At 38.7% G+C, this 24,683-nt stretch overlaps 1 protein-coding gene across 1 annotated transcript in view; it reads right to left on the bottom strand.

The window, feature by feature from the left end:
- Positions 1 to 24,683, bottom strand: part of xylt1 (xylosyltransferase I) — a 100,601-nt gene that overhangs the window by 35,494 nt on the left and 40,424 nt on the right. Inside the window, exons 2-4 of the mRNA XM_051713840.1 lie at positions 16,647 to 17,169; positions 11,284 to 11,456; positions 8,508 to 8,710 (exon numbers count right to left, since the gene is read on the bottom strand). Coding sequence (XP_051569800.1) covers positions 8,508 to 8,710; positions 11,284 to 11,456; positions 16,647 to 17,169 — 899 coding nt within the window. The remainder of the gene's footprint in view (positions 1 to 8,507; positions 8,711 to 11,283; positions 11,457 to 16,646; positions 17,170 to 24,683) is intronic.

Here is a 24,683-nt window from a genome sequence, read left to right as displayed (position 1 = left end):
TCCGAACAGTCATGTGACAACAATGCAGCATACTACAGTTGAAAATGCTGATTGTAGCATACCGAATACTGTTTCACATACTATTTTAAGTAGCTTAAATATAATCTATGCAATGCAGTTTCCAGTAAGCAGAACACTATTCCATTCCTAAAAGACATGTGACAACAATGTAGCATACTGCAGTTAAAAATGCTCATTGTAGCATACCGCATCAAGTTTCACATACTATTTTTTAAAGTAGCTTAAATACAGTATTTACTGTGGAGTATGCAGAAAGCAGAACACTATTCCATTCCGAACAGACATGTGACAACAATGTAGAATACTACAGTTTGGAATGCTCATTGTTGCATACTACATACTGTAGTATTAAATTCAGTATATACTGTGCAGTATACCGTTAGCGGTACACTATTTAATTCCAAACAGTCATGCGAAAACAGTGTAGCATACTACAGTTTTGAATACTCGTTGCATACTGCATACTGTTTCACATACTATATATTTTTTTAAAGTAGCTTAAATACAGATAATACTGTGGAATATGCAGTAAGCAGTATGCTATTTCATTCCAAACAGTTATGCGTCAACAATGTAGTATACTAAAGTTTGAAATGCACACTGTTACATACTGCATAGTGCTTCACATTTTTTTTTAAAGTAGCTTAAATACAGTATATAAAGTGCAGTATGCAGTAAGCAGTACACTATTACATTTGGAACAGTCATATGACAACAATGTAGCATGTTATAATATGAAATGTTCATTGTTGCATACAGCATATGATTTCACATACTATTTTTTTAAAAAGTGGCTTAATTACAGTTTATACAGTGCAGTATGCATTAAGCAGAACACTATTCTATTCTGAACAATCACGTGACAACAATGAAGCATACTACAGTATGAAATGCTCATTGTTGCATACTGCATACTGTTTCACATATTTTTTTTAAAAAAGTAGCTTAAATACAGTATATACTGCAGCAGTATGCAAAAAGCAGTATGCTATTCCATTCCAAACACAGTCAGATGCTATGTTCAGAATAGCATAATACCATAGTACTCTTGATATTTCTGCTATATACTGCAGAAACAGCAAGAGTAGAATTGTACTATGCCATTCCGAATTCAGGTTGTTCAGCAATTCAGATTATCATTCTGCAGAGCTGCTCCATTACAGAAGAGGTCGCCATAGCAAACCTTGTGACCACATGGGAAGAGGAGAACAACAGAGTACAGACTTATTGTTTTTCCTCTTTTTCTCCCTTCATGAAAAAGGCCACAAAACAGCTGCACTGACTTACAAAAAAGAGAAAAAGAGCAAGATGGTGCGGATAAATGGATGAAAAGAGCCTGCCGCTCCCTGACAAAGCCAGTGTGTAACAGAGCCTCCGCTCCTGGCGTCCAGGCTCCCCTATAGAGGAGCAGGCTTTTTGTTGGCCCCTTTCACAGGCATCCATGCAGAAGGATGGACATCAAGAGGGAATTAGAGGGGAAAATAAGCGGCTAAGTCACAGGCATCCACCAGGCACAGGTACCGTACATCCCTTGCCAACACAGTCACGACATACAGACAAAGAGTTGTGAGAAAGGGCCAAGACTAAGGCCTTTCCCCACAGGACCTCTAACCTGCACGGTCATATGCAATTAGCCAGTAATGGGAGCAACCGCTATTAAGCTGAGTGCAGTTTGCAGTGTCACTGAAGTGAACCAGCAACGCACAGACTGTGACTCGACACTGGAAGTCAGCCTTGTGGTTGAACATTGTCTGTGGTTTTGACTCTGCAACTCTCTCGCTCTCACTTCCTGTCTCACACTCTGTTTCTCTGTCATACAGCATTTGTGGTAAGAGCGACAGAAACTGTCAAAATGATAACCCATCAGATCTCCAGGGTTTCCACACATTTTTTAAATCAATGAATTTCCAATACTTTGTGAATTGTGCTTTTTAAATGGTGGTTAAAAAAAAATAATTATAGACATTGCTCTCATAGAAAGCAATTTCAAGATGAGCATAGCTAGAAAATCTATATTCATTAGAAATTCCCATAACTCTGAGATTTCACTCATTTCAATTACTTTTCTAGGCCTGGAAATCACAAATTGCCTGATAAAATCCCTGATAATTCCAGGTTTTTCATCTCTCTTTATCTCCCTGTATCTTTCTGGCCAAATTTAAGTCTAATATGGACTCCAATCTGGCCCCTCCCCTTTACCTGAAAGTCTGTCCACACTCCTGTCCAATCAGAGGAGATCTTTTATATAAAACTACACAGATAGAAAGACACAGAGTGATTCTATATGGTAATAAACCAATACCCTTTAATTGAAGGGAATACGCAACATGAAATATGTTTGTCCAAAAAATGATATATGGGGGAAGTGTTGAAAACAAATTATTTTGGCAATTCTATTTGGCGATGTTAGTGGTGCAAAATTACAGACTTCAGCTTTAATAAATGTTCTTGGTCTTACTGCACAAAATAAATCAATGCACATTATTCGAAAGAAATGTTTTTTTTTTTCATATTCTTCACCAAATATACTGGCTTTTCCCACCTCTGACACTACTTTTCATTTTTTGCTACATAACCAAGGCTGAATGAGCAGGGAAAATGAACATGAATTGATCGCCTGTCCGCTAATCTTCAACACGTTTTACACTAAACAATCCTTTTGGAATAAACTATGTGCATATGTGCAAAAAATTGCTGTTTTATAAGAAAAGTCACAGATAATTTTGCGACAGGTAGCTTTTAGTTTATAGTTCTGCCCATTCATTTGTATGGTATCTGCAAATGGTGACTTGCTGTCGAAACACAGCAACTCGGAAACGCGGTTCATTGATGTCAGGGTCATTACATGATTGGCTTAGAAGACTCGTGTGATCTATGTCATGCTCTTTCTCCAATAGTAGAGCATTGGAGGTTGTTATCTCCTCATATATAGGAGAATCTCTGGATAAACGTTACTTACAATTTGTTACTTCCCACTGAATATTCCATTTAACATCACATTACCTAAGGCCAAATCCACACTAATAAGTTGAAAACTCACTTTTCAGTTTCCTAACATCATTGTTGTGCACAGTATGCAGTAATAGAGGGTGTTTTTCGAATGTCTTCATTTTCAGGGGAGGAAAACGCCATTCTAATGTGGATGAAAGGCAAAACAGAGCGAAAATCAATGTGCTTTCAAACGAAAACGTATTAGCGTGGACATGGCCTAAGCTAAATACATTTTGAATGTTGTCTTCAACATATCTTTTGAGAGTTTATTTTCATGACAGTTTCAGTCTGTGAGATCACCACACACTGCCACGTGTTTCTGCCATGATAGTGGACTGAGAAATAACTTTCCATCACACCAACTAGAAGAGCCAGATCGCACTCGTTAATAGACCGATTTGTTCTTATGCTTTAGAGAAATGGTGTTTCTGCACAGTATGATAAAAATGATAGCTACGTCAATGCACCCCCTCCACACACACATACTGTACACACACTGACAGGCTACTTATAGCTGAACCCGACTCAGCAATGGAGATTTTATTTTTCTTTGATGTTCCGCTTTAAAAGGGCTTTGGCTCACAGCAAACTTCCCTCTCCGGTCTGGAGGTGGGGCATACGACAGGAGTGATAGAGAGGCAGGATTAACCTTGAACGGCAAAGCGGGACAGGCCAGAAATCATCACATGCCCGTATCGATCCCTAACACCCTGATTTGTGAGGGCTGCAGAAAATGACATGGCTGTAATACTGATTGTAGCCGGGGGAGTAGCGGGGTTACTCAACCTCTCATCCTGCTCTCATTATAGACTCTAGAGTTATGCACACTAATGGCATTTATCATGATGATAATTCAAATCTGCACACACAGCTCGGCTTAGAGACAGAAATAACACATTGGATTAGAGAAAATGTGAAACTGGATATCTTGAGCAGATCGTTACTGTTTATGAGCAGTTTTTAAAAGTGTAGAGACTATTTGGCAAAGATTCCAAGAATTTAAGAGAAATAAAAATACTGGGATAAGGCCACATCCACAATAATAATTTTCATTTGAAACGTTTACACCTCTCATCCACACTGGAACACCGTTTTCCTTCACGGAAACTAGTACTACATACTTTGGAAAATGATGATGTTACAGAAATGTATTAGTGTGGGCGTGGCCTAAGGAAACAAAAATAACAGACTTTAAAATCTGTGTTTATGATTCAAAAAAATTCTACCTTACTTTTTATACTTTTAATATTTTTTAATTTACTCTTGCAAATGATCACTTATTTTTATTACACAACAGTTCGATCTGGTCCTCTAATCTGATTGGACAAGCGTTGTTCCAAGAGTGCTGATATTTAATATAAAAGCACTGGGGCACTTTACTGTTTGTGTCACTCTGCTTGTCTGTGTTTGCAGCATTCCAAACAGGCTGGTAGTCCGTGTTTCAACGGTTGATCCTGCTTTGCTGCTATGATCTTGTTGGCAGAGCAAAAATAGACAAAATAACTCGCCATATTGTATATAAAATGTAAGTTACCTATGGCCGAATCACAGCTCTGCTGATACTGTATTTAAAACAATGTCGAGAACCACTAATCGCAACCACGAAGAGGTTACCCCATGTGACTCTACCTTCCCTAGCAACCGGGCCAATTTAGTTGCTTAGGAGACCAGGCTGGAGTCACTCAGAACACCCTGGATTCGAACTCACAACTCCAGGGGTGGTAGTCAGCGTCAATACTCGCTGAGCTACCCAGGCCCCTATCAGCCAATTATTGAACAAAATAAAACCATTGGCATATTGGGCATAAAAGCATGAAATTGCAGATACAGTATGACAGACCAATTGATAATTTATAATTAAGTAAATTGATGGCATTGTATAAAGTTGATAATTATTTTTTCATCATGAAATATACAGAAATACCTACCTAAATAAATAAAATCTGAAAAAAGTATGTTGACACATAATGAATTGGTAATGTAATAATGGCATAATAAATAAAATGTTCTATTATTTAGAACTGCAAAAACATATGTGCAAAAAAGTTTTCAAAGTGCAAAATAACCTTCCCCCACCCCCACATCAATCATCATATTATAATTGTTTTTGTTATATAATCTTTTTATCTTGTATTTATCTTTCATCGTGTCTCTCTTAAAAATCTGGCCTTTTATGTGTTCAACAGATCCAATCCATGTTAAATGGAAATTATTTATTGCTTTTGTACCTCTTTGAACACTTTTTAAGCATTAATTCCTCAGCAAAACAGTGGTCTGATGACACAATAAGGCAAGTAAGTGGCAAATTTCTGCCAAAAATTTTGATAAAAGTGACTGAAATGAAGATTCTGCTGTGAATATTCAATTTTAACTTATTTTTTATGTTATTTCGGGGAACTATGCATCATCTTCTGCCACAATACTGGATGAACCAGTTCATTTCTCATATTCAGAATATCTTACATTTACAACACCACTTCCAAAAAAATTGGGACAGTATGCAAATCCAATAAAAACAAAAATGAGAGATTTGTAAATTCTGTTCACTCTGTGCTATAATGAAAGCACTACAACAACACATTATTTAATGTTATACCTTGTGAATGCAGTTGTTTATATATATATATATATATATATATACACACACACACACACACACACACACACACACACACACACACACTCAATCACTCAAATCACATGAACACACTGAACATGCTCCAAAAAAGTTGGGACAGTCCAGTGTTTACCACTGTGTAACATCACCATTGTTTCTAAAACACTTCTTGAGCATTTTGGCACTGAAGACACGTGTTTTTAAAGGAATATTCCAGATTCAATACAAGTTAAGCTCAATTGACAGCATTTGTGACGTAATGTTGATTATCACAAAACTTATTGACTTATAAAAAATCTGGGTTACAGTGAGGCACTTACAATGGAAGTGAATGGAGGATCATTTCTGAACATTAAAATACTCACTTTTTCAAAAGTATAGCCACAAGCAATATGCATGCTAACATGATTTTAGTGTGACAAAATCACTTAATAAACTTAATAACCTACAACTGTGTTGCCATGAGGATGTAATGTCAACAAACCCTAAAACCCTAAAATGACTGTATAAATGATGATTTAAACAAATTTACAGCTCAAATAATACGTGAGTTTTAACAGAAGAATTAATTTAAGTACTTTTTTAAAATTATAAGCTTCACATTTCTGCCTTTAAACCCTCCAAACATTGTCCACATTCACTTCCATTGTAAGTGCCTCACTGTAACCTTGATTTTCGCTTTTTTTTAAAGAAGAGGAGAGTCTAAATTAATTTTTGTGGTTATCAACATTATACCACAAATGCTGTTGATTGAGCTTAACTTATATTGAACCTGGAACATTCCTTTAAGTTTAGCAAGCAGAATTTTTCCCCATTATGCAGGTCTTCAGCTGCACAATTGTATGCCATATTCTGCACTTCATAATGTGCCACACATTCTCAATTGGAGACAGCTCAGGAATGCAGTCAGGCCAATCTAGCACCCACACTCTGTTTACGCAGCCATGTGCTTGTAATCTGGGCATTATGTGACTTGCCATTGTCCTGATGGAAAATGCAGGGATGTCCCTGGAAAAGACAGCATCTGGATGGCAGTATATGTTGCTCCAAAATGTGTACATACCTTTCTGCATTAATGGTGCCCTCACAGATGTGTGAGTTACCCTTGCCATGGGCCCTGACACACCCCTGGCCCATACAGACACTGGCTTTTGGACCTAATGCTGATAACAGCTTGGATGATATTTTTCATCTTTGTCTTGGAGAACACAATGGCTGTTTTTTCCAAAAATTATTTTAAATGTGGACTCGGACCGCATAGCACGATTCCACTGTTCTACACTTTCCATCTCAGATGAGACCGAGCCTAGAGAAGTTGGCGGTGCTTCTGGACAGTGTTGATGTAGGACTTCTGCTTTGCACTGTAAAGCCTTTACTTGCATCTGTGGATGTAGCGGCGAATGGTGTTGACTGACAAAAAATGTACTAAAGAATTCCTGAGCCCATGTCATGATATCCATTACAGACGCAGGACGGTTTTTAAGACAGTGACATCTGAGGGATCGGAGGTCAGGTGCATTCAGAAGTGGTTTTCAGCCTTGCCCATTACGCACCGAGATTTGAACGGATTCCATGACTGAAATCTTTTAACTACACTGTGTAATGTAGAGGGTAAAATGCCCCAAAAAACATTCAATTTGTCTTTCGGAAACATTGTTTCAAAGCACTGAATTATTTGCTGATGCATCTTTTGGCAAATTAGCAAGCGTTGACCTGTCTTTGCTCTTGAAGGACCAGGCTTTTTTGGAGGCTCCTTATATACTATAACATGATAACCTCAACTGTTTAATATCTTCTATTTCACAGTATTGACGCTGACTACCACCCCTCATGAGTTCGAATCCAGAGTGTGCTGATTGACTCCAGTCAGGTCTCCTAAGCAACCAAATTGGCCCGGTTGCTAGAGAGGGTAGAGTCACATGGGGTAACCTCCTCGTGGTCGCGATTAGTGGTTCTCGCTCTCAATGAGGCATGTGGTAAGTTGTGCGTGGATTGCGGAGAATAGCATGTGCCTCCACGTGCGGAGTCTCCGCGGTGTCATGCACAATGAGCCATGTGATAAGATGTGTGGATTGACTGTCTCAGAAGCGGAGGCAACTAAGATTTGTCCTCCGCCACCCGGATTGAGGTGAGTAACCGCGCCACCACGAGGACCTTGTAAGTAGTGGGAATTGAGCATTCCAAATTGTGGAGAAAATGGGATAAAAAAAAAATAAATAATAAAAAAAATTAGTGCTATATTGCCCCCTGTCTCAACTTTTATGAATGTGTTACAGGCTTAAATTTCAGAAAAAAAAGAAGAAAAAAAACGGGTCTTCAAAAAGCAATGCTTGTTTTTGTTTGAATACAAGTCATAGTACATTTACAAATCACTCCTTTTTGTTTTTATTGGCATTTTGCATACTGTCCCAACATTTCTGAAACTGGGGTTGTACATCAATACAGTCAACAAGCTCCCATGTGATTTCACAGTCTCTCTGATTTCAATATCTTTATGTAATCTTAAGTGTTTTGCTTTGGTGTTGTGACTTTTCGTCAATATCAAAGTGAGTTAATTCTGCATAAACAACACTACAATCTACACAAGACACTTAAATGTAATCCCTCAACAGTTCTATGAACCGTTAAACTTGTTGACATCGATCAAACAGCCAATGGTGATCTCAATTACCCATAATCCCCTGCTCGACTATATTGTGACTGCTTGGAACTAATCTCCCTGCACCCCATGGCTAGATGCTTGTCAGGTGTTAACTTGATTGTTCTTGCAGACAACCAATAAATTTGAATCACTCCGGAGAGAAAGCAATGACAAACTAATCAATGCAAATTACACCAATGGGATAATCAATCAAAAGTGGAGCCAATGATCACTTACCTGATTGGATAATCAGCGGCACTAAGGTTGATGAAAAAGTCCCAGGGCCAATCACGCATGGCCAACAGGTCCTTCATGCTCTGCAGGTACATGGTGAGTAGGCTGGCACCACCCCATATCGTAGACATGCGCCACGATGTGACTCGGACATTGGGGTATTGGTTGGCCAAAGCCACCATCTGCCTGTGCAGGTAGTTGGATCGCTGTGGGGTGAATAAAGAGAGGCCCTGGTTAATTTGGAGCCTGAAAACCTTATCTGGGATCAGTCAGTAAAATGTGACCAGCTTTATTATGAGATAAACAATATTTGACCATCCACTGAGGGCATCTTGGGAGGGAAAAGTGTGAAGTACTATGCTTCTCCTAAATATTTTTTCCAGTGTCTTGATTCCCACTGCGTTTTCTGTTTTAGGGCACCTTCACACAAGGGTCTTGGTTCCAGAAGTGTTTTTCCATTTAATGTTTTCCATAGACATTTCATAGAATACTTCATAAAAGAGTTCTAAGCAATGAACCAAAACCAATCCCATGAAGAATTAAAAACTATGGAACAATAAAAACTATCGATTTTAATTATAGAAACAATATAATTTAAGTTAATTGCAGATATTCAGATATATAAAAATATACAAGTAGTTTGAGAGTGTAGGGAGACATTCACAATGTGTCATGGGACTGGGCAGTCGCTGCAAAGCTTTTTGCTGCAATTCTCTGACTGGTGAATCGTTTTCCAAGGATTATGGGTAGTGTCGTTCTTCACCACAAATTTAGCTATTAAACAGAATAAAAATAAAAAAAATTTAAATAATGCTGATCAATTACTTCAACAGAAGTATATACTATCGATTAACAACCTCCGTGCTCACGGTAGGTCTATATTTAAATATTTATAAGTTTAATAAAACTAAATTCCCCTGTGAAAAAAAACAAAAAAACTTCTACTTCCAGAAACAGACTGTTGCACTCTTCTGTTTGATCACTCTAGTGGCACAGAAATGACACATTTCAGCTTAGGCATCCATTGCCTAGTGAGAATTTCACAGAGGCAGGTACAGTTGTGCTTTTGTAAATCTAATTCGCCGTATTCGCGCTTCATTTCAAACTAATCCAGCTCTTTCCACACCCTTAAAATGGCATTTACACATTCCTGAGCAGTCTGAGCTATCTCTAGAGTGTAGGCGCCATTACATTACCGCACCTTTAACTCCTCTCTTTTCTTCTGCCATTTTTATGGAGTCATAAAGGTTGTCTCCACGATGATGGACTGATTGAAAAGCAGCTCTTTATCCTATTCTTTTGAAATTACAAGACAGCATACTCACCCAACTCATTCCTGACATATATTCAAGTGGTTCATTAAGTGTATTTTTGAATGTGTGTAATTAAGGGAGGGGGGGTTGCAATGTTGTGTGTGTGTATATGTGTGTGTGAACAAACAGCCTTTCATGTTCACACTCTATCACTTGCCAGGCTGTACGAGAAAATGGTGTGAAAGGCACTGAAGTATGGCTCTGTAATAATCCTCCATCGGGCTTTTGAAACAGCTTACTAAATGAGTGGAGGGGTTTGGAGTCCACTGATTACCCAGCATCCTCCTGGCTTGCCTCCTCTCTTCACATTCCCCCACTTTTCCTCTTATCCCATACCACTATTTCTCTTCTGCTGTCCACTCTTTTCAGAAGATGTTCAGTGGCATTTGAGTCATTAAAAAAAGGTTTTCAAGGTGATATAAGGTTTAAGAAATCTTAGAAATGTAATCTTTGTGTCTAATTTGGTTTCATATATTTTTAAACACATTTATAGCATATTAATGGGAAAAAATGATTTAATGACTTTAAAAATGTCATGTGGTGTAACAATCAAGCAAAATGTAAGACACTTTCCTTGCAAACTGAATACATGAGACTGTACAAAACTTAATAAATATCTAAAAAACATTTTCAAACACATTTTTCTAGGTATTTTTTATTTGAGAATATCAAGAAGTTTTTTTTAAGGTTTACACCACATGACCTGAACTAAATGCACCTTTTCATAAAAATGTCAAAGTATCTGATATATATATATATATATATATATATATATATATATATATATATATATATATATAAAATAATTTCTGCTTTTAATAAGATTTTCTTTTTACTTCTCTGGACGTTACACCACATGACATTTTTTAATTCAAGCCCTAGAAAAATTGCTGCATTTTTTTAAATATATTTTAATACAATTTTATAGATCTAGACAAAGTAAAATGAGCGTCATATCATTGACCCATATTTAAGGGAGCATAATGAATTTCTTTTTTTCTCCCCAATTTGAAACGTCCAATTCCCAATGCGCTCTAAGTCCTCCTGGTGGCGTAGTGACTCGCCTCAATCCGGATGGCGGAGGAAGAATCTTAGCTGCCTCCACGTCTGAGACCGCCAATCTGCGCATCTTATCACAAGGCTTGTTGAGCGCGTTACCACAGAGATGTAGCTTGTGTGCAGGCTTCACGCTATTCTCTGCGGCATCCACGCACAACTCACCACGCGCCTCACCGAGAACCACACATTAGAGCGACCACGAGGTTACCCCATGTGACTCTACCCTCCCTAGCAACCAGGCCAATTTGGTTGCTTAGGAGACCTGGCTGGAGTCAATCAACACGCCCTGGATTCGAGCTTGCGACTCCAGGGGTGGTAGTCAGCGTCAATACTCGCTGAGCTACCCAGGCCCCCAGCATAATGAATTTCTTGATGTGTTTTTATATTTGTGTGTGTTGATGATGTACCTTATCCACATGGATGTAGTAGAAATGAGAGGTGTGGTATATGGCCTTGAAGAGCCGCTGCACCTGGCGAGAGGCCCGTCCGTGGACCACCAACATGAAGGCAATCCGTACCGGTACTGCAGGCACAGTCTCCATTGAGTCCTCCTCCCATTGGACATTCATATTAACTTTGCCTGCACAAACACATACACAAGTATTGAGACAGTACACTTACACAAGTTGAAGTGTGTGTACTGTGTCAAATTGTACTCAATGAAAAGTCAAAGTTGCCAAAAATATTTTTGAGTGGAAGTAAAATAGTTTCCACTAGTTTACAATTGTACTTAAGTATTTTGACAACACTTTACATTTGCGCACTAGAATGTCCTTTCATCAATGCTGTTCACCATGGTCTCGATGTCTTTGAATTTAAGTACGGTGACTGGAGATACAGTTGAATTCCGGAGTTTACATACAGCTTAGCCAAATACATTTAAACTCAGTTTTTCACAATTCCTGACATTTAATCGTAGAAAACATTCCCTGTCTTAGGTCAGTTAGGATCACTACTTTATTTTAAGAATGTGAAATGTCAGAATAATAGTAGAGAGAATGATTTATTTCAGCTTTTATTTCTTTCATCACATTCCCAGTGGGTCAGAAGTTTACATACACTTTGTTAGTATTTGGTAGCATTGCCTTTAAATTGTTTAACTTGGGTCAGATGTTTTGGGTAACCTTCCACAAGCTTCTCACAATAAGTTGCTGGAATTTTGGCCCATTTCTCCAGACAGAACTGGTGTAACTGAGGTTTGTAGCTATTTCAGTTCTGCCCACAAATTTTCTATCGGATTGAGGTCAGGGCTTTGTGATGGCCACTCCAATACCTTAACTTTGTTGTCCTTAAACCATTTTGCCACAACTTTGGAGGTATGCTTGGGGTCAATGTTTATTTGGAAGACCCATTTGTGACTGAGCATTAACTTCCTGGCTGATGTCTTGAGATGTTGCTTCAATATATCCACATAATTTTACTTCCTCATTATGACATCTATTTTGTGAATTTCACCAGTCCCTCTTGCAGCAAAGCACCCCCGCAACATGATGCTGCCACCCCCATGCTTCACGGTTGGGATGGTGTTCTTCGGCTTGCAAGCTTCACCCTTTTTCCTCCAAACATAACAATGGTTATTATGGCCAAACAGTTCAATTTTTGTTTCATCAGATCAGTGGACATTTCTCCAAAAAGTAAGATCTTTGTCCCAATTGACTCCAATTAACCAATTAGCCTATCAGAAGCTAATTGGTTAATTGCCTAAAGGCTTGACATCATTTTCTGGAATTTTCCAAACTGCTTAAAGGCACAGTTATTTTAGTGTATGTAAACTTCTGACCCACTGGAATTGTGATATAGTCAATTAAAAGTGGAACAATCTGTCTGTAAACAATTGTTGGAGAAATTACTTGTGTCATGCACAAAGTAGATGTCCTAAACAACTTGCCAAAACTATAGTTTGCTAATATGAAATCTGTAGAGTGGTTAAAAATTAGTTTTACTGACTTCAACCTAAGTGTATGTAAACTTCTGACTTCAACTGTAGTAGCTTCAAGCGCAGCTGTAGATTCGGCGAGAAACTCAGACCTGAATGAAGCAATTTTCTTCTGGATTGTTGTGATGTGCATCTCTTTTAGGAGAGTTGGAGTTAACCCTGCAACAACCATGGTTATATTATCAGCCTCCTCCTCTTTGAGTGCAGGAGAATTACGCTTTGATTTAGGCATAATAGCGAGACAAAACAGCTGCAACTCTAACAACCACTCCGAAGAAACTTGCCGGATTAGGTAGTATTAGAAAATGTTAAACAGATGAATTGTTCCCTTTTAGTATAAAAAAAAAAAAAAAAAAAAAAAAGGAAAATTTACGGAGGAGCTCCCAGACACGTCTTACCCCAATCACATACCGAAAGTCTCCTGGTAACACCTTACCACAAGGTTGTTTATGCTAACAATAGTTTACGCATTAGGTATCCTGAAATTATAATGTACGATGTTTTACAACAAATTATCATAGCGGTTGCCAATAGCATTTTACATAGAAATGGTTTTCATTGGCCGTTTTAAATAAAAGTTATATAAAAGTCCCAAGAACGTGATTTAACTTGTAAACTCAGTAAGACAGACCAAACAATTATTTTTTTGTAAAAAGATAGACTGATATCATGATGACAATTAAAATACTTTGCAATTTGAAGGTCAAAATAAAAATGTAAGGAGTTAAAAACATTAGATTTTTTTCCATAGGAATGTAAAAGTATTCAGTTTAAATAGCACTTGAGTAAAGTACAAATTTCCAAAAATAATACTTTAGAAATTAAGTACAATTACTCAGGTACATTACACCCCCGTGCACACACACACTAGACGCACAAGTTAAAACTGACTTGAGCCTAAATTAGCTATGTCTAGACATAAAACTTATTTAGGATACAGTGTCAGTTGGATTCTCTAAACTCTTCTCTGTGCTGACCACCCTACCACCCCCCCCCCCACCACAAACCTCAGAAGGGTGCATTAAGGCCAAAACAATAAACACTATCGGGACAGATTGAGACCAAGTGTATTCTCAGTGGTCTCAAATGAAACTGATGAGCCTTCACAACACTTAAACTGAGCTAAGGGCATCTTGATCCATCTGAAATGCCGCTACACTGCCGGCACCCAGAACCGCAGCGATCCACCACATGATCACCTATTGGCCTATAAGTGTTTCACTGATACCATCTCCACAATGGCTGATATAAGACACCATTCCAGCCTTCTTTCAGACATATATTCAGTGCTCGCAAATAGCTCGGAGCCGACCACAAGGGCTGAGCCTCGGTCATTTGTGGCTTTCTAAAAATGCCCATTGAATAAATACGTGCTTCTCTCTCTATGTCATGGTATAGCCTGCCACTTCTAAAGAAGGGCAAGCTGAATTACTCATTACAGGCCACGAGATTAATTTTAAGAGCTCGTATGAAATTACACTGAAGGCACTATGTTTTGGCGCAAGGCCATGCTGACTGAAGACATGGGCCACGGAGGGGGTAATGACTATAATCTGAGAACCGAGCCTGTCGTTACTGTCCCAGGCCATGTGATGGAGACTGGACGGGTGCAGGAGAAGGCATCACTTTGGGTCCATAGGGAGGACCTGGAAGATTCTGGTTGGGCATGGGCTGGGAATAGCATGAGGGTCCTTTAATAAGTGCAATTACAGCATCCTAACCTCGCAGTGTTCTCTGTGTTTATGGGGTGGACTAAAGCCCAAAGTATACTTTGGTCTAACAGGACGTGTGACGCAAATGTAATCATCAGCAGAGTGCTTGAGCACTGAACGTCTGTGACCTGATCTTTCTAACCGTGTGTACTCTGAACGCGCAGAATGCACATGCGTCTGGAATGATTTGCACTAATTAATGGGTCCACAAGGCACTCACAACTGAGCCTCTGCTGTCACGAAGAAGCGCTAGATGAAGATGTAATTACCGCTAAAGTCGATGTTCACATCAAGATTTGTGAATTATGAATCTGGACATTAACACGGGCTAGACGTGAGCTTCAGCAGATGGGAAGATTAACAGTGAATAAAAACGTACATTTCAGTATGTTCTTCACACAAAGCTATCGTATGGCTTGAGAAGATTTAAAATATATAGGGCATTCGTCATTTGGGCAATAAGTCATAATCAAGTAATTCGGGCAAATTTTATGGTGTTTTCTGGTCCATTTTGGAGCTTGACAGCTGTGGTCACTATGAACTGTCCTTGTATGGAAAGAGCTGCATTAAGATTCTTCAGAAATGTCTAAAAAAATAACAGAATTTGGGTTTGCAATGAGTGGGTTTAGAGGGTGAGTAAATGATGGCAGAATTTCCTTTTCCCATTCAACAATGTTCATTAAAAACCTGCTGTTTACTTCAAACGTATGTTGCTGCTCTGCTAATTGGCATCATTGTGGCTAACCGCTCACGTGTTTGTTATCAAAGACTTTGTCTGTTACTGCATAATGCAATTACAGTTTATAAATACATAAAAACACAGTCCATGTGGCTTGGTCGGTCTACTGTATTTACTGCAAATAGAAGCGTTCTGCCCCACCCTACCCCCCACATCCTCCGCACATTCCCAGACTCATATCTTTGTGGTGATGTCCCTGTCATATCTGTCAAAATCCATTCTGGTTTCCGGAAGCTTCTCGGGGCGGCAGCTCAGAGCCTTGAGCAGATCTGTCACTGTTCTATTTGAACGCATGCATAGCCCTGATTTGTGTGCAGATGACTGAGCACTGCATAATTGCACAAATATGTTTTCTGTAGTCAGCTATGGGAGATGGAGAGAGAGAAAAAAACACCGTATAGCAATTACAAGCGTCTAACCTTGTGCGGAAATCCAGAATCTCATTTCCAGCCTGTCTCTGATTGTAATTACAAGCGCTGTGAATGTCTGTTGCCAGCCCTGTGACTCTTAATGCGCTACTTCCATAAATCTCCAAAGACAGGATGGCAATTAATTTAGGAAAACCATCATTACTTTGAGCATTATTTATCTTAAATTCCAATAAGTCCCAGCTAATGTTGCCCTCCATGCCAGTTAAGGCTGTGCGATATCTCAAATATTCATCATATATTCGTGATGATTTTGCTAACGATATTGATTAAGCAACACTGTGAATATCGCTATAATTTTTCATGTGCTTTTTATTTGGCAGATGTATTTGAGTAGTTTTGCAATCTTATATCGTGACTCGCGAACACTCGAGCGCTAAGTAGCAAGTCTGATTAATTTCTGTGAATCAGCACAAACTGTCCATTTTAATGAATTGATTAATAACTCTGAATCAACGATTTGTGAATCAGAGTTGTGTTTTTTGCGTTAGTGGCATTTTTCATGTGTTTAATGAAAATATATGTAGGTAAATATTGCTGTTTTTTTACTATTTATTGTTATATTGGTGCATATAAATCAAAATAATTAAATATTCATTTTTGTGTCTATTAAGCATAAAACAGTATGAAAAACATGCTTTGAATATTTTTAATTACATTTTTACTGATACTATTATTTCAGCTACAATGGCTGTTTGGTTGAAATGATAGTTCCTCTGACTGAAAACCCCCCCACATTTTTAAGTAATTTCAAAGATATACATAAAATATTGTAAACAAAAAGAAAAAAGAAAAAAGAAAATTGACCAATATTGAGCTATAATCGCCCAGCCCTAATACCAGTGCAGGTTGATGAAAATAATCAGTCCTTATCACCATGAAAACTTCTCTGCTCCAACATCAAATGACATTGAGTTTACACTAAGTATGTTGTGTAAAGGGAGTGTCTACTCACCCTCTAATGGGCAGTAACGGGTGACCTTCTCAGGCATGAGCTGCCGTTCTTTGTGGCGGCAATAAACTTCAGCTATCTGCTGCCGGCACTCCTTGGTCTTGGCACGAGAGAGGGCAGAGATGGCCTCTTTACCGCTGATCTCACATTTGGGTGGCTGGTCGTACTTGATGTCCGCAGTGGGCGTGGCCAATCTCTTGGCCTGCTGGAGGGGGTGCCTGTGCTGCTGGGTCTGCTGTGGGCGGAGTGTCGGATTGGCCCCCCGGTGAAGCTCTGTCCGTGTTTGATTGTAGTCACCTTTTTTCTGAGCATACTGAATAACCTCATTGGAGTTCTTGCTCAGGCTTTGCTGTGTGTGGGCCTTCTGAAGCAGGCCTTGTTTGTGCTTGCCAGGCATGTGTCTCTGTGTCTGGGATCGTGCTCCAAAATTACTGTTGTCTATATTCTCAAAGTCTTTAGGAACAGAATTCTCATTGTTGCTGTCCACACGGACTTTCTCCTTGGGCCGGTGCGAGTGGTAGCCATCCTGGAAAATAAAGACAAAACATCAGTGGCTGCTACCATGACAACGTCAATGCCAAACCTGTTCAGATAATACATGACACAGTGTGTAAACAGTAAAATGTATTTTGTTGTCTGCCGTATTATGTGCGGTAAGATAAAAAATTCTTTAGTCTTCTGTATTCACACAGGTGTACGCAGATGCAGAGCTGAGCTGTACTGATCAGTACTGGGTGTAATGTGATTACAAAGTAATTATTTACTGTAATCTAATAACTTTTAATCAACAAATATTGTAATAGGTTACATTTTCAATGCTTGCATTCAGATTACAGCTTTGTGCAGCTCTGTGAGAACTGAAAGACTTGCATGCATTAATGGATGAAGAGATAATTGACAATGTATTATTTAGATTATTATTATTTCACTGAGTAGAAAAAAAAACTTCTGTGAAAAATGTGGGTTAAGCAGGGTTTTAGAAAGTAAATTAAAAGTAATTAGTAATGTGATTACTTTTTTACATAAAGTAATCTGTAGTAATATCGTGATGGATCACAATTAATTGAATCCTGACTTTGTATTGTGATGTGCATGGTATCATGAGGTAGTTGCCGACGATACCCAGCCCTAGTGCACAGTAATCTTATTCAGCAACAGTATAAAAATATTAGAGTATGTAACTTTTACAGACTGTATCCTTGCAGTAATTCATGGTGCACATGTATGGCCATATCCGATTCTTTTGCCATTTAATTTACAGATCCCCAACAGTGAGCCTGGTTTCTCCCAAGGTTATTTTTCTCCATGATCTACATCTTATGGAGTTTTGTGTTCCTTGCCACAGCTGCCTTTGGCCTGCTCACTGGGGGCCTAAAGACTATCACTTGCATGCTTTTTTAGTATCGTTACTCTTTATAATCGCACAATGAGGACTTTAATGGGCATGATTTTTTTTGTTTGTTTTTTGTTACAGCGTCATTTTCTGTAAAGCTGCTTTGAAACGATGTGTGTTGTGAAAAGCGCTATACAAATAAAAATTACAACTATTGAATGCAGAATATTCTTTTAAATGAAAAAAATATAAAAAAATTCTTATGTTGCTAAAATTAACATTTACCATTTTTTTGGCAGGGCAAAATTTTAACTGAGTGGTCCAGCAAAAAAATCCTAGTTGTTGAACCTTGGAAAGAATGCGTAACATTAGACGGCAGGAGAGACATTAACAGAAGGAAATGGAGACAAAACAGAGAAAATCAGAGGGAAGGAGATGAGGACAGGATGCAAGAGGCTTTGGTGCAATTCTCATTTCCTCACGGTTATGGTTCAATTTATCTACAGAACATTGATTAAAGCTTGTTTGCGAGCTTGCGAGAGTATTATTTGTGAAAAAAATGTTAGAAGACAAATCCTTCTCTCGCCATCCGCACTTTGGCCCTCTAAAGGCCCCGTTTAGCGCTGACTCCACTCGAGTCTGCTCCACCTCCTTCAGGGGCTTTCAGGAGGAAATGACAGTGCCTGGGATTAACAGCCTGAGCAACCACAGGAGGTAAGTTAGGCTGCTGGAGAGAAGACTATCGATCGCTTGCAAAAATCTGTCATTTCCCCAAGGTACTCTGGGAACCCTGCTCTGCACTGCTGAGCACCCTGGCAGTCGCAGGCCTTCTCTCGTCTCTCTCCAGAGAAGACTCCCCTTTCTCTTGCATCATCCATCACAGAAGGGTGGGAGCTACACTCATTTATCAAGTACACATTTATCTGCTCTTTTTTCACCTCTCTGATGGGAGGGAACTTCCAGGGCCACACAGACACTGAAACACAAAGGGGCGAATTCACTAAACGGTTGCGCTACTTTTACGCACGGTATTTCAGTGCGAAAACCTGCGTATTAATCATTAATGGTCTACAATCCAGTTTAACCAAGCAATAAATGCACTGAAATAACGTTGTGCACAGATAATTTAAATTTAAAAGGATTTTTGGTGAATGACGACTTCAATTACAGTTTATGCCTAAAACAAGGCTATCGTATAGCATCAGAAGATTTAAATATATAATAGACAATAACTACTTCATTATATTTCTAAGATACTTTTAAGGTGCTTTTGTGTAATTTTTTAACCTTGAAAGTGCCATTGCATATTTTTTATAATTGCATGGTACATTCTTCAAAATGTATTTTTGTGCTTGTTTTTTGTTTCATTTTTCCAAAGAAAGAAAGTCATACAGGTTTGGAACAACATGTGGGTGAGTAAATGATAACATAATTAAAATTTTTGGGTGAACTATTCCTTTAAGTCATTGTCATACTTTTTAGAGCAAACACACCTCCTTTGTATGTTAATTAGGCTCTTTACTAATTGTGCCTTATTAACAAAACTTGGTGCAATTAACATGTGCATTCAGCACGTTTTGAGGGCATGTTTGTGGGTTACTTGACTTGCATGATTCCTTCAGTGAATCGGGCACTAAAACAACGGAGACGGCACGTGCAACAAAAAAAACTGTACTATCAGCGGGTGCAATTCATTCTTAGTGTATTCCCCCATATCATGTTCTTTCTCCCATTCTCACCCGAACAAGCTCACTTCCTTTCACTAGTCCTCAGTCCAATGGCCAGTGTACTCGTTGGCACAGCAGTGAGGAACAGTCCGAGACTGGAATGCAGCTTGTCCTGTTCTCTCCAAGCCTCATGTCAGAGACTGTTTGACTACTATAGTTATATGTAACTGTACACCTTAATGGTTAAAATGAATGAATAAGGGTTTGGTGTGGGGAGGATACACATGAAACTTTAAACCACATAACACACCCTAATGTGACCTGATTGTCCACTGACTTCATAGTCCAGAAGCTAATAGGCTAAGTGAGCACCACATGGTAATAATAAAATGTTACTGTATGTTTAAGAAATGTTTTTATTCTGGCAGTCTGTATCTGTGATCCTGCCCTTGAACAGTGGGGTTCAAAAGTCCAATTTTGGTGTATTTTTTTTTAAACAGTATTATTTGAATTATCATTCTGAAACATCTTCCTTATGCCATTTAAGGGATTAAATGGGGATTAAACACATATAGGTTTCTCCCGGTGTATGCTGCTTATGTGGCCATGTAAGCTCATGAGCGGCATTCATACAGGTTTTTGCAAGAGTGCGCATGTGCGTGAACAGACCTGTCTTCCTCAGATCAAATATTTGTTATTTACACAAGCGTCGTTGCTGTGGAGCTAGCTGCTTACTGTCCGAGCAGCATGTATATGGGAGTAAAGAGAAACAGATAACACAGTGCATGTAAATGCATACACCAATTTCGAGTCTTAAACAGCTTTCTCGTAATAAATGGCTTTCTGGTGTCCATGTAAACGAGCTCAAGGTCACACATTAGCTTAGTCACTTGATTAGTTACCAAGAAATAGTGCAAAATCTTAAATTCATTTTGCATCATAGTTTCTTTGTTTTACTTTTTCAAAATCCTAAAACTTTATTTCTAAATTTAGATTTTTAGAATTAGATTTTAAATCTCAGATTTTCAATATGGACTCAAACGTTCAAACCCCACTGTAAATATGATAAAGACAGTAGAGAGGAGACAGGAAATTATTGGGGCGAGAGACAGGACAAGAACCAAATTCAAACCAGCCTTTCTCGCATGAGCACCAAAGCTCAACATGTCCAGACAATGTGCGCCACACAATAGGCCACAGTTCCACAGTCAAATCAACGTTGGATTTGCCATTTAAGTTTATGAATTAGAGATTCATTTGAATTCATCAAGCAAATTCAATGTGTTGTTTCTAGCTGTCATGTAGTAGTAGTAGAATAAGTAGTTTGAACATCACAACAGATGCTAGAGAAACAAATAGCACTGGGACTACATAGAAATACTGTTAGTCAACTAGGAGAGTCATAAATACTGTATTTAAGCACTTGGTGTGTCATGGCCACTAAGCTGCAACAACAAATATTAAGGAATATTTAGGATTTGTTCATTTGGGCCATCACTCAAAAATCTTCCACTATGCCACCACCACACCATTTATAGCAAGTAAATAGAGATATATACTAAATAACTGTCAAAGGCTGAACAATATTGATATATAATGGTTTTAGCTATACTCCCAGCCCTAGTTGAGGCCACCCACAAAATAAGTCTAAATGAAGTTTAGCACACCCATAACCAACCACCCAGTTTGCTTCAATAAAATTCATAATTGATCATTCTTTAATAAACTCGATAATGCAATAAAACTTTAATTATGAGGTGCGAGTCTATTTCTTGTTGTCCTGTGTTCATACACTGGAACAGGCCTCAAACCCAGACATCACTTTCAATGAATGTTCATTCTATTTCTAACCAAATGTAACACCTTACAGTTCGCTCGTCCCAGCAGAAGGTCAACAAAGTTTACATCACCCTTTGCTCCAGGGTTGCAGGGGTCACCTTCCTAGAGGCTGACCTTTCCCTGACCTCTCTCCCTGGGTGGCTGAGCAGAGTCAATGTGGGATGACTACACAGAGCTCCAACAGGACAGGGGTGGAGGAGGGATGGTCACATGTGCAGAATAGACACTGAAGATGAGCTCACGAGCTGGTTATGGTATGCAGCATGGACACTGAAACCCAACTCTGACCTTCCCTACACCACTGAGAGCAGCTCCATCAATCACCGTGACTGTCTGCAGGCTACTCAATCAAACTGAACCAATGCCAGTGATCCATATCGAATCCTCATTTACAGAGAGTGTGTGTATGCATGTCTGACCAGTAAGTTAACATGTTACTGTGGCCAAGTATGTCAAAACACAATGGTTCTGTTCAGAATGAACAGTAGCATACTGCTTTGAAAAATAAAGGGGGGGAAATGTGATTAGCCTAATTGTCATGAAAATAATGTTACTAATGGGGAAAATCTTAAGGGTCCTAAAAACAGGATTCCTTTTCTTTGCAAAATATAATTTCTTTTTAACTTGGGGGTAAATATGTCTTTTTTTTATATGTAAAATATGTTTTTGAGAGATGGAACACTATGCAATGATAAAGTTCCAAAGAGTAGTAAGCTTTATTGTTATCACATGACCTCATTATGTTGCACGTTTCATTCAGGGAGTGACAGCCCGTTATCATTTTGAATACTGTATATGGTTGATGGCATATTATGCTATTTTTAATCCAATTTTGTGTAAAAATGTCAGACTAAATAATGAGTTAACTTTTGCCAGTCAGACAAAATAATGAGCCAAAGAAGATATTAGGCTATCTCCAGTCCATTAGTCACACTGAAAATGGAGTCAAGTTGAGTGCATTGCACTGCATTGGGAAACAGTACTAAGCGCAGTGTGCACTACTGAATACTACACATTTAAGCAAATGCAGTATGTATTTCGTGCTAATCACAGAAAATGTGTATACCTTGTAAAGTATCCACATTATATAATGCAAAATAGTAAGAGTAATATGGTAGCCTATATAACAGGGGTCGGCAATCTATGGCACGTGTGCCAACATTGGCACCCGGAGGGGTAATCACTGGCACGCCAGCAATGGCGACTGCAGTATACCAAACAGACTCGTGCAGCGCATGCAAGCCATTCACGCATCACAAGATGGCAGCGCTTCACTTAATCGCACGAATAAACGTGCCTGCTTTGCTTTGGTCAGGCTAACCGGATGATAGCCTACATTCCATGTTTCATTTGTTTCTTTTTGTTTTCAGAACATGTCATGTAATAACGAAACTACCACTATTAATCCTTGAGATTTCCAACCCAGCATCCAGGTACACCCTCTTTAAACCATGGTCACACGATTAAACGATTAAAAGAGAAAACATAAACCCACATTGTGGGGTTCAAAAATCGGAGTCTATTCAAAATATAAATTAAACCTGGAAATAAAGTTTTAGGATTTTGCAAGTGCGTTTCACAGAAAAGGGCTAAATAGTTGATCGGCTTGTGATGCGTGAATGGCTTGCACGCACAGCGCGAGTCTCGTCATACTTTAATAGTGTTTAGTCTCCCATTCAGCTGATGAAAACATGCTGCGTGATCATGAGGACGGATTACATCAAGATGTAGATTGGAATGCAGGTGCGAAAAACTTCATATAAATAAAATAGCCTGCTCCTCTCTCGCTGATGCTTGCGTGCTAGTGATTACATGATTACAATGACATAATATAAGAAATATTTAAGATTCCACACAATTTCGTGATCAGTAATCAAATAAGCAAAAAATTCAAAATAGAACAATTTTCACAAGTGGACATATGGAAATGGCACTCCATTTCAAAAAGGTTGCCGACCACTGCTATATAATAACGAGCCATGCTGGTCAATGTGTGACAGAACAAGGTTTGTGATATGGCGATCAAATCATCAATAGGGAAGAGTCTAATACAAGACTTTTTTCAACTGCATAGATTGTATAAACAGAGTTAAACAGGGTTAATCAGCACACGGCCCAACATCTCTATGGTCTTAAAAGAAAGTCTCTTTCAGCCATGGAATCTCCCAAGATTTCTACCTTACTCTCAGGGTGTTTTTATCTTGCTACTGTCACCTTGTGCGGTCTTGCTTGAGGTGGAAGCCAAGCTATTTAAATTAAAATTAAAATTGATTTGGATATTAAGCAGACTGAGTGAAAATTGCCTCTGGGCTTTGATCACCTTTGCAAAGTGAACAGTAGTTCTTGACACTGGAAACTAAGGACAGGCAGACAGACAGAAATAAAAGTAAGAACTTGTCTTTTCCTTTGTTGCATAACCTGGCCTTTTTTTGTAAAGGAGAAGTGTGTAATTTTTTCTATGTTAAAATACTTTCTGCTATACCAGCATACTATGCAAAAACAACTGTAGGTACGGCATTCATAGGTTGATTTCCTAGAAAAACTAAAACACTCTGACTCTATGGCACTATCAAAACATTGCTTTGTTTGTTTGAGCATCCCAACATATCCACATTGGCTAAACCAATGGTGTTGTGGTGTGGGCTATAATTTTTTCCCCCCGACAAATGGAGGAAGGGGGAAGTGTTCAGACAGTTTGAAAAAGTAGGTGCGTCCCAAACCGCACACTTCTGTACTATTCTACGTTATTTTGTAGTGTACTATTAGTACCAAGATGATAAACTTCAACCATCAAAAAGGATTGAGGAATGAGACTTCAAGCGCTCATAGCTTGCCATACATAGTGGAAGGGGTGGAGTTACCAGGCCGCGTTGCTGGTCTGACAAAAAAAAAAAAAAAAAAATTTATTAATTATTGGAGAATGTGGCAAATTAGCAAAACCTCAGAGAAGACAGCACCTTACAAATGTAATAAGAATGCCTTACCATCACCCAATGCTGTGTGAAAATGTACGTTGTTTGAGATATAACTGTTGAACTGAGGTTGGCTAACAAGCTAAAGTTAGCTGCAATCAGTGGCGAATTCTCAGGGCCAGCAGAGCCTTCTCTGCTGGCCTAACATGCCAAATAAATAAATATTTTTCATCCTTTCATTCTCAATCACTTTTTGCCTATGTATTTTTAATCGCTTTCCACTCTTAAT

This window comes from Myxocyprinus asiaticus, chromosome 13 (assembly GCF_019703515.2).
Source record: "Myxocyprinus asiaticus isolate MX2 ecotype Aquarium Trade chromosome 13, UBuf_Myxa_2, whole genome shotgun sequence".
Taxonomy (NCBI): domain Eukaryota; kingdom Metazoa; phylum Chordata; class Actinopteri; order Cypriniformes; family Catostomidae; genus Myxocyprinus; species Myxocyprinus asiaticus.
Note: the sequence above shows the minus strand (reverse complement) of the source record. Positions and strands in the feature narration are given on the sequence as shown.